Source organism: Austrofundulus limnaeus, unplaced genomic scaffold (genome assembly GCF_001266775.1).
Source record: "Austrofundulus limnaeus strain Quisiro unplaced genomic scaffold, Austrofundulus_limnaeus-1.0 Scaffold66, whole genome shotgun sequence".
In the NCBI taxonomy this organism is placed as follows: Eukaryota; Metazoa; Chordata; class Actinopteri; order Cyprinodontiformes; family Rivulidae; genus Austrofundulus; species Austrofundulus limnaeus.
Window position 1 is genome coordinate 1,573,584 of NW_013952468.1, and position 11,455 is coordinate 1,585,038.

The following is an 11,455-nucleotide window of genomic DNA, read 5'->3' on the forward strand; positions in this document are numbered from 1 at the left end:
GCATCTTGGCTGTGCTAGCACGACAGGTTCAAATGATCATGCAAAAGCAGTTTCATAGAGTTTTTCTTCTTTTTAAGGTCTATAAAATAGTAATAACAGCCTGTTCCCTTCAAGGCGTTCAGGACTAAGTGAGAGTCAGTGCGGTGGAGAAATGTGTCTAATTTAAAGGTGAGCAGCTACATTCCTTCTGTGCCTCATGGTTCTGCCTGGGCTGTAAATGTGTCGCCCAACTGTTGACATCGCTTGCAATATGCTGCAGTCAGAGTACTATGATCACCACACGCACTGTGAACATGAAAAGGCTGGGCAATCCCTCCTGCCTGCTTACACACACACACACACACACACACACACACACACACACACACACACACATACACCAACAGACACACAATAGTGACCATAAAGTAATAAAGCTTTGTGGAACTCTGATGAAAGCAGAGAATAGGAGGAGATGGAGACTCTGATGAATAACAAGCATTGCTCTTGTGGGGGTGGTTGGGTGGTTGTCTATGTGTGTGTGTTTGCATTGTGTGTGTGTGTGTGTGTGTGGGGTGGGGGGGTTATCAACTTCTCCCTCCAGCAGCAGTGAAAGCACAACTCCCAACCTCTATGTGGTCCTGAACCCACCCCCTCCCTCTTCTGGAAAGGATTCCACCAAATCGCAACTAATTGAATGAGTGACAATGAGCGAGCAGACGAGGCGACAGATGCTCGCGTGCCTTTACAACCAAGCCACAAAAATCACAGCTCTCATGCATACACTTCATTCTGAACCGTAGTCCAGAGCCACATTTCTTTACATGGGCTCTCTACTTGCCAAAATGGTTGTGGTATAAAGGTGGGGAGTCGGTGGCTACTGAAAACTGTTGGAGACAGACTTTTCTTTTTTTTATTTACTTATTTTTTCCATGACTTTATGTCTGCAAGACACAATGAAGAGTAGTCAGTTTGTTTGTTTGTTTAGGCTGATTGCATACATTTGTGCAGACTGCTTTGGACCTCAGTGCCACCTATGGATCAATAAAATTATGTATGGGAAGCTGGAAACAGGATAAGTTAAACAAAATAGAATAAACTTAAAGACATGGTGTCCTTGCACCTGCTGCAGAGGATGAATATTAAGCCCAATTACTGGTTTCCCTTAAGCCCAAAAATGGCTGCTCGGCTCCTCTGGTTATCTAGCGTGGATAAACGTATTAGGCCCCCATCTGCTTTTACTTAGATTATAGTCTACCCCCGCTATGCATTAATTGTTGCATTCTGCAGTGTTTAAACCCCCGCACAACCACAACCCCTGCAAACCTTGTCCCTTTCTTCTCCTTGCTTCTTCCATAAACTCCTGCGCTGACTTTGTTCTCCAAATGTGATTAGCTTCTTTGGGACGCAGGGAGTAATTGCATTACTGCATTGTGAGCATTTGGAGCTATGGAAATGTTGGGTGCCCGTATCAAACCTGTTTAAATACCAAGCGCGCTATGGTGAAAGATGTGCAAAAGAGGAGTGAATGCAAACATTTTACAGACATGGCTCAGGCGATGAATAGACATTGGGAGTGGGAATAAAGGTTTTCTGCTAATTTAAGGGCTCTGGGTTCAAAAGGGGGAGCTTCTGGTTGGTGTCCATGCACGTTTGGAATATTTAATAAGCTTTTGTTCTCAAAACAAGGCACAAAAAAGCTTTAGAAGCTGTGCAGATGCATTAACCGACCAACCCACACTGAAAAACCTGGCTCAAATGGATAACATCAATAGATCTTAAAATTGTGTTTTTATAGCATTCCCCATGCTGTGGGATTAGCAGCTGTTTGTAAATTATTAATTTGTTTTGCAGATTTTATGTTTATCCTGTTATACTTGGAAAGTAATTTTTGAAAGAATTAGCTAAAATATTTTAAACATTTAAACATTTTTTGGCAAACTGTGTTATTGTATTTGATGCATTAAGAATATGTTTCTATCTTTGACGCAAACAAAAAAAAAATGTGTGCAAAATGTGTGAATGGAAAAGCTTTTTTATTCTACAATTCCTCCATGACCGCTCATTTCTTCCCAGTTGTAAGAGGTTGGGGGTCTCTGCTGGAGTTCTGTTGGTCGGCTGTAATAGCAGGGTCCTGGTGCCAAACAAACCGTGCCAGATGGTGTACAGAATGTTCAATCTCTGTTGTGCACATTTATTAAACCTCTCCTGGTTCGCGTGAATTTTATTTATTTATTTATTTTCCTGGTCAGTTGCTAAATGCTTGAACTGTGGTGAGTTTTCAGATGCTGCGCTCGTTATCAAAAGCCAGTCCTGCCGGGAGTTTGAAGTGATGCTGAACAGATTTGCGCACGCGGGGACAGAGCTGTTCCTCGGCGTGACCAACTCTTTAAAGGCATTCATTAGAGTCCGGATCCCTTTCAACGCGATTCGCCACACAGCTTACCCAGTTTATACTCTCACCCGCAGACAGCTACAGATGAGGCACATGTGAAAGATATCCTTCACTTCAGTACAAAGTGCCTTGCGCATGAAAAAGGGGAACAGTCAGCTGCCACTTCAAAAGAGCAGAAAAAAAGTCTAGGTGCAGCATAAGCTGGTGAGATGTGTTAATAGCTACAGAGGAAGCAAGTGCTTGAGTTATCCACGAAGAGTGTGTCAAAGCAGCTTGTTATTGCTGAACTTTATAGAATTTTTTTTTATTGATGATTGAAGTGTGGCTGGTGACAGTGACAATTAAAAAAAAAGTCTGTAATAATTTAAAAGCTTTGTGTCTCCATGCTGTCTGGAGCGGACAGACCCGAAGCGAGAGAACCTTAAATCTCCAATGAAAAACAAAGAGCGCTCTTTGACTGAGTGTTCCCTTCTTGGCTTGTTTTCTCCCCCCGCATGCTGGTTACTGTGAAAAGTTGTAAGAACGAACCCCACAAGGCGGGGTTTTATCCCCCCCAGCAGCACTTTCTGCCCCCCTCCCCTCTTGCGCCTCCTTCTTCCTCTGGATTTCAAGTGGGCCACCAGCCCAGCTTTTATTTAAGAAGCGTTTGTCTTTACTGAAAGGAAAGGGGGGCTGGGGCTTATGTACAGCAAGAAGATTTGAGGCGGGTTCTTTTGGACAAGTCTGTGTGCAGAGACACCTCAAACGGAGAGAGGGAGTGGAGCAGAGCGCACGGCACACAGACCAGACGCAGAGTGGAGAGGGAGAAAGGCGCACAGATTTCAGTGGCTCTCAGCTGGTTTTCCCTCACACTGGATGTGCACATGAAGGAGGACATCATTTTTAAGGACATCAACACAACTTCAATATTTTTTTTTTTATAAACAATTGCATGTTTGTGTTTTCAGTGCGCAGAGAGAGCAATGCAGCTATGACGGAGAAGACCACTTAGGAAGTTAAAACCGGGCTGATTTGTGTTCATTTTGCAGCTATTTTTAGGGTCTTTTTCTCCCTCACAAAAGATCCACCAGAAAGAAAAAAAAATGACGGGGCTTTTTTTAACAAGAATGTTGGCAGTTTTGACTGTTTTAGTGTTGGCAACTCAGCATGTCACCGGCAAGACACTGAAGTATCAGATTTATGAGGAACAAAAGGTGGGCACGGTGATTGCACGTTTGAAAGACGATGTCGCGGATGTTTTGGCGAAACTTCCCAGCTCAGTCTCTCTCCGCTTCAGAGCTATGCAGCGGGGGAACTCGAATCTACTCGCTGTGCGCGAGCAGGACGGAGAGATCAGCATCCGGACCAAAATTGACCGCGAGAAACTCTGTGAAAAGAATCTCAACTGCTTCATTCAGTTCGACGTGCTGACTCTCCCCACGGAGCACCTCCAGTTGTTCCACGTCGAAGTGGAAGTGCTGGACATTAATGACAACGCACCCCAGTTTGCTCGAACCATCATTCCCATCGAGATCTCCGAGAGCGCGGCGGTGGGAGCGCGCATTCCCCTGGACAGCGCCACAGACCCCGACGTCGGTGAGAACTCTCTGTACACATACGCACTAGAGCCCAGCAACTTCTTCAAGATCGACATTCAGTCCAGAAGTGACGGGGTTAAATATGCTGAGCTGGTGGTGCTCAGGGAACTGGATCGAGAGGTGCGCTCCAGTTATGAACTTCAGTACACAGCCTCTGACAGGGGCGTTCCCCCGAGAACGGGTTCGACCCTACTTAAAATCAATGTCGCTGACTCGAATGATAACAGTCCTGTCTTTGAGAAGCCATCATATGTGATCAACCTGCCTGAAAACTCACCTGTTGGCACTCTGCTCATTGACCTGAACGCCACAGACGCGGATGAAGGCACAAATGCCAAAATAGTCTACTCCTTCAGCAGTCACGTGTCACCCAAAATCATGGAGACCTTCAAAATTAATCCCGACAGCGGTCACTTGACACTCATCAGGCGTGTGGACTATGAGACACTGAATTCTTATGACATTGATGTGCAGGCTCAGGACATGGGTCCAAACTCCATGCCCGCTCACTGCAAGATTTTGGTCAAAGTGGTAGATGTGAATGACAACAAACCTGACATCAACATTGATCTCATGTCCACTCAGGGGAATGGAGATGCAGCCTATGTATCCGAGTCATCACCACTGGACACGTTTGTTGCATTTGTGCGGGTGGAGGACTTGGACTCGGGCTTAAATGGAGAAGTAGAATGTAAGCTTCACGGTCAGGGTTTTTTTAAACTACAAAAGAAATATGAGAACAACTACATGATTTTGACCAATGTGTCGTTGGACAGGGAGAAAAGATCAGAGTTCAGCCTGACTGTGGTCGCAGAGGACCGGGGAGCCACCAGTCTCTCCACTGTTAAACATTTCACTGTGCATGTTACTGATGAAAACGACAACCCGCCACGTTTTGAGAAGGGACGATATGAGATCTTCAAATCAGAAAACAATGCCCCTGGAGCATATTTGACATCCATCATGGCAACTGATCCTGATCTGGATGCCAACGGACAGGTGAGCTACTCTATCCTGGAAAACTCCATTCATGGAAGTCCCATCTCCACCTATGTGACCATTGACCCGTCAAACGGTGCCATCTATGCTCTGCGCACATTTGACCGCGAAGATGTGAGTGAGATTTCTTTTGTTGTACAAGCAAAGGATGCGGGGAAACCTGCTCTGACTAGTAACGCCACCGTTGTTCTGAATATTCTGGATGAAAATGACAACCCTCCGGTCATTGTGGTGCCACAGTTGTGGAACTTTACAGCAGATATCCCTGCATCAAAGTTCACTGAAGCAGGACAGTTAGTAACCGTCGTCAGAGCAACTGATCGTGACACGGGGGTCAATGCTGAGCTCATCTGCTCCATTGTCAGTGGCAACGAGGAGGGGTTCTTCCTTATTGACCCAAGGACATGTGAGATTCATGCTAATGCTAGTCTGGAGAACTTTCCGCGTGATCATGCTGAGCTCACAGTAGTAGTCAGAGATCAGGGAAGTGAAAGCCTCAGCGCCAAAGCTTTTCTGAAAGTCACCCTTTACGAGAACATGGAGAACCACGTGCAGCCCATGGATCAGGGGGAGTCTTCTTTTCCTGATGTGTCCCTGATTATCATCATCTCCCTGTTGACCATTTGTGTCGTGCTCCTGATTATCATGGTGGTGTTTGCCACTCACCGTAAGCGGGAGAAAAAAGACAACAGACACTCTTACAACTGCCGGGTGGCCGAATCGACCCACCAGCACCACCCAAAGAAGCCCTCCCGGCAAATCCACAAAGGTGACATCACCCTGGTCCCCACAGTGAATGGCACCCTCCCTATCAGAGCTCACCACCGCTCGCCCTCGGCCACGCCTCCGATGGACAGAGCCCAGATCGGGAGCAGGCAGAACCAGCACAGCCGCCAATCCCTAAACAGCCTGGTGACCATCTCCTCCAATCACATCCCAGAGAGCTTTGCCCTGGAACTGGCTCATGCGACTCCACCTGTGGAGGTGAGAACGCAAATACAAACAGTGTCTCTGAATTTCACACGTGGTCCCTCAGCCCTAAAATATCTGTGTCAGTTTCTGTCTTAAACAAACACACGCATACTAACACACTCTATCTTCCTCCTCCTTCACACACAGCTGTCTGTTTGAGCAAATTAACTCATCTCCAAATGTGACAGGGACTTAATCAACACTGCCCTGTAGTTCAGACTGACTCTCATTAAAGCTGTTGATGATTACAGATGTCTTTGTCTTTACCTTGTTCACACCCTGTCACAGTAACTTCCATCACTGTCACGCCTCAACCCTCAGTCACGTTTCCATATTCATTTAGACTCATATTATGTCCCCTTTTTTTGTTTAAATGTCATCCATTTTGTCTCACCCATTTTTAGCAGCCTCTCCATCATCCATTTTGTGTTTACTCATCCATTATTTTGTCTTCTTGTTGTCTCTTGTTCTTTTTTACCCCCTCTTCAACGTCCCATCTGTTATACATCCCCCTTTTCTGTTTGTTTTTGTTTGTTTTATTTTTTTTGTTTGTTTTTGTCATTTTTTGGATGTAGCAAGTCTCACAGCTTCTGTCCATGCTCCATCAGGGCCAGTACCAGCCCAGACCCAGTTTCCGTGGCAACAAATACTCCCGCAGCTACAGGTAATTTACCCCTATCCCCAAGCCCCTCTCCTCTTCCCGAAAAAAAAAATCATTTGTTTACTTTTTAAAACCTCTTGTTTCTCATTGTGTACTTCATGTTCCAACAATCTGTTGTGAAGTATATTTGTCAACTGATCCTTTACATTGTTTAATGATGTGTAAATGTTGATTTTGTTTTGTTGTTTGTTTCATGTTCAATTTGTTGTCATATCTGATATCATTCAGTGTAACAGAATGCATTTTCTTACCACACTGGGTTTCATGGTTCTTCTCATTGAAAACAGAATCAGGTTGGAAAGTTGGCATCCATCAACACTTTCATCATGATATCTCCTTATGATTTCTAAGTGATGGATTTATTGATGCCCCTTGTGGCTGCTGGTGTAGATTTATATGTGGAATTTACTTGCATGTAGAATTTATAGGCCAAGCCTTGTCTTGTGATTTGACAGATTTGCAGAAGCAGCCTCAAGTCTGGTATGATGGATTTAGTCTCCTGAACAGACAGACTGATTCATCTGGCTTTTTATGTGAAAATCATCAACTTGCATCACCAGTTTTCTGAGGGCATTCCCATGTTTACAAACTATTTGATGTGCATTTCTCTACATAGGTATGCATTGCAGGACATGGACAAGTTCAGCCTCAAGGACAGTGGCCGTGGGGACAGTGAGGCGGGGGACAGCGATTGTGAGATGGGGCGGGAATCCCCTGTGGACAGGCTGCTGCTGGGGGAGGGCTTTTCTGACCTGATGCACCTCGAAATGCACCATAGACTCCACCCAGGTGAGATTTATTTGATTATTTTTGTTTTATTTTTGCAAACTCCTCGTCTCAGTCTTAGCAGCACTCTGCAACAACACATTTATTTTACTTTCTTTTTTTTTCTCTTCATATTACACTTTTCTTGGAAGACTTGACACCAATCAGTTACCTCACAGCCCTGACACCTTCTGCAGCAGCTCAACTATCACTTCAGTATTGTGGGTACAATCACACTTTGGCTAAATATGTTCAGTGAACGTAATCAATCTGAGCTGTCTAATTAGTTGTAAACCTCTTGAAGGAAACTGAATAGATTTTAAAACTTGAACAGAACCAGAACTGGCCTAATTCATGCAGACCACACCCAGCTCTCTGCCTTAATGCCTGCCTGACAAATTTCAGCACCATGGACAGTGTCGAACCTAAGCCTATTATTTGTCTACACACCTGCCTTTACAACCACTAAATTCACCCTGTTGCCGACACAATCTTTATTGTACTTGGCCCCCATTCTTCCACACAACCCTCATTTCCACGCTCGTTATCACACCCGGAGAGGTTACAGTGTGCCTGGCTGTTTGTGCGTGTGTGGTTGTGTCTGTGCGTTATCTGCCCCTAAGATAGAGTCGTGTCTGTAAAATCCTCCCCGGAGCCAAGATGAGTCGCCTGTCACTCATCGGTATGCGTCTCAGGGTGCTGTTTTTTTCCCTCCTTTCACTCTTTTTTTTCTTTCTCTTTTTTTTCCCCTGGTGAGTGACAGTGGTGTGCTTTCATGTCTGAACTGAGGAGAATTCATAGTAATTGCTTTTAGAATGATGTTATTCTCTCCCTCTCTTAGCAACTCTCTTGCTCTCTGCTGCTCGCCTGAGAGCTCCTCCACATGTCACTGTTTCTCCTCTGTACTCATTAATGTATTCTTAATCTTTATTGAGATGGATAAGGGGATGGATTGTGGACACAGGCAGTCTTTATCTCCTTTTCTCTTCCTTTGTGAAAGACTCTGAGGTGTTGCAACTCTCTTCCCTCCCCCTTTTCTTCCGCTATCTTTTATGCTAATAAGAAAAATAAATAAATAAATAAATAAATAAATAATAGGGGGAGAAGATAATGGCCCGACAGGCAGGATTACTACAGTTTTTCTTCAATAGATTTAATTTGTTTACATTTTTTTCTGTTTAGATGGACAAAAAGGCTATTCATGTGGGAAATGATAAACAAACTAAACAAAAAAAAAAAACATTTTCTACCTCAGCATTGTTGTTGGGATTTGCAGACATATTTGGTGGAGGAGACAGCATCAACACTGAATGCCATAAGGGTATAGACTCTAGCAAATGTTCATTTATTTTGCTTCTTATGGTTTCATTCATGGCTCCATTTAAATATGCTTTAAACTGTAAATAACACCAGCATGTGATCAGGAAGATGATCAGCCTAACAAATACAATTTATTGTCATGATCTAAAAGTTCAACTTGAATAGTTTATAGATTTTGGAGTACATAACTTCATTTTTAAACATGCCTCAGTAACAGTTTTTATTTAAAAAGAAAAAAAAATGTATAGGTCTTCTGGACGGGTTCTTCTCTAATGAAACGTTTCGTCTCTCCTCCAAGAGACTTCTTCACTCTGAGAGTTTCAGGAAACTCTGAGACTGAAACTCTCAGACTGAAGAAGTCTCTTGGAGGAGAGACAAAAAGTTTCATTAGAGAAGAACTCGTCTAGAAGACCTATACAATTTTTTTTGATTTTTTGATTTTTTACCTGGATTACTGAGATGCATCAGGACAGTTTTTATTTATTTTAATTAGAAATTTCCTATTAAGGCAGGGATGTCCAAATTGTGGCCCGGGGGCTATTTGTGGCCACTGAACTGATTTTGCTTGGCCCCCAACTTCTGTTCTAGATTTATATTATTTGTTTACAAATTTGTCCCCCCAGCACAGCTGTTTGCTGGAGACTTTCTATTTATTATTAGGGCAAAATTTTCACAAAGTAAATTCTTATAATAAAAAAAAAATTGGCAACAATGCCATTTATTTGTCTTTAAATAACCATAATCCTGATTTTATTGATCATAATTGACAAAACTGGGTTATTTTTTCCCCAATTGAAACCTAGAAAATTGCAAAATTTATTTCAATAAGGCAAACCTGCAAAACACTTGTGAAGTTCTGGATTTAAATTAATTTGCACAACCATTTCCAGCAATAAATGTAACTACTTTGGTTGTTTCATTAAAGTATTCAATGCTTTGTTCATTGTTGAGCAGGTAAAGGAAAAGTATTTTTGGCCCTCAAGTTCTTCTGATTTTATGATTTTGGCCTATGTGACAAAATGTTTGGACACCCCTGTATTAAGGGATTCATTTATCTGAGTTGTTTTGCAGTCATTCACCAAAATGTCAAATGGCACAAACTTTCCATGCACTCTCCATAAACTCTTGCTTGCCTGTGATTTACTTTATTTTTTTTCCTCCCTTTTTGCTTGTTTATTTTTGGTTCTAGCTATGAGACTGTGCACAGAGGAATGCCGCATCTTGGGACACTCTGACCAGTGCTGGATGCCGCCAATCGCCTCCCCGACTTCCTCCGCCGACTACCGTAACAACATGTACATCCCCGGGGAGGAGTCCTCGCAGCAACCTCAGCTCGAAGACGACCAGTCCTCGGTGGACTCGGAGCAGCGTAAGAGCTTCTCCACTTTTGGCAAGGAGTGTGGAAGTGAGGAGCTGGGGGCTGGAGGGGGAGGCGACACGTGCGCAGCTGGGGGCGGGGCTGGTTCCCTCCTCACAGAGATGAACTCTGTGTTCCAGCGTCTTCTGCCCCCTAATATGGACTCCTACACTGAGTGCACTGAAACAAGCCCACCCTCATCTTCATCAGCCGCTGAGAGAGGAAGCAGCCGCAGTGGCAACATCGCCAGTAACCATAGTAACAATGCTGTTCCTCAGGACAGCCGGAGAGGTTTGTTGCCAGGTGGTAAAGGTCCTGCTTACCCCCCAGGTGTTGCCGCATGGGCTGCCAGTACCCATTACCTAAATCCAGGAAGTGGATCTGTGGGGACGAACCATGTTTCCGCCTCCTCTACGTCCCCATCGTCAACCTCCACTCCCAGTTCCACCAATGGACAGCCAGCACACCTGAAGTGGCTGCCGGCCATGGAAGAAATCCCAGAAAATTATGAGGAGGATGAATTTGATGGCGTCTTCCATCAGGGTCACCAAACTGGGAAACGCAGCGAGAGTCGCCACGAGTCCGGCATAGACACGAGTGAACTGGCTCACGAGATCAACAAACTGCTGCAGGATGTCAGACAGAACTAGTACGGACTAACAACAACAACAAAAAGCCTAAAAATGTGTTTAGTGTTGTGGAGGAACATTTCACCACATTCTGGTGCATTCTTGTTCATTGTGCCAACCTGAAACTGTATCTTGGTGGGGTTCTTTTTATACTGTAATGCTTGTCTTGTTTATTTTACCAAATTTCCTCTTTGCCTCTCTGTGCTGGGGGGACTTACAGAGAAAAGAAAACACAGCACTGAAATTGTGAAGCTACTTAAAGGCATCAAAGCCAGAGCTCGGAGAGCAGATTGTGTAGCTGTTATTACAGTCTCTCAGAAAGTCACTTGAATGAGTGTTTTCAAACTGAAAATCCATCAACAAAAAGACATTTCTTTTTCGTCATTTGTAATGTTTACAACAGCGTGAAAAGACTCGGAGAAAACCAACTGATGTGTGATCTGATTTTTACTCCATAGTATACAATACTGTACAGTGTTTTGTGGGAAAAAAAAGGCAAACTCACTTGAATATTGTGCCATGTCTCCTGTTTTGTTATTATGGAATGTAACTGTACAATTTGACCTTTATATTTCAAAAATACACAATTTTTTTACTTCTCTATATATTTATATGTGTCCATGTATGTATGTACAGAAGATGAAACAAATGTCTATTTTTTATATTTGTCACTGCATGTCTTAATATGTCTTTATTTTGTCCCCTTTCTTCTGCTTTATTTCTTTTTGTAAAACAGCTGCATTTAATTTTGTTATTGAATGTGTGTGAGTGTGTGTGAGCCTTCAGTTATATATATATATA

At 43.5% G+C, this 11,455-nt stretch overlaps 1 protein-coding gene across 1 annotated transcript; it reads left to right on the top strand.

Moving 5' to 3' along the window:
• Positions 1 to 3,124: 3,124 nt before the first annotated feature.
• Positions 3,125 to 11,257, top strand: pcdh18a (protocadherin 18a; the record flags this gene model as incomplete). Its single annotated transcript, XM_014010246.1, is given in 4 exon segments — positions 3,125 to 5,934; positions 6,498 to 6,586; positions 7,200 to 7,372; positions 9,858 to 11,257. Coding segments are annotated over 4 exon segments (3,558 nt in total). The 3' UTR covers positions 10,676 to 11,257.
• Between the last annotated feature and the right edge of the window lie 198 nt (positions 11,258 to 11,455).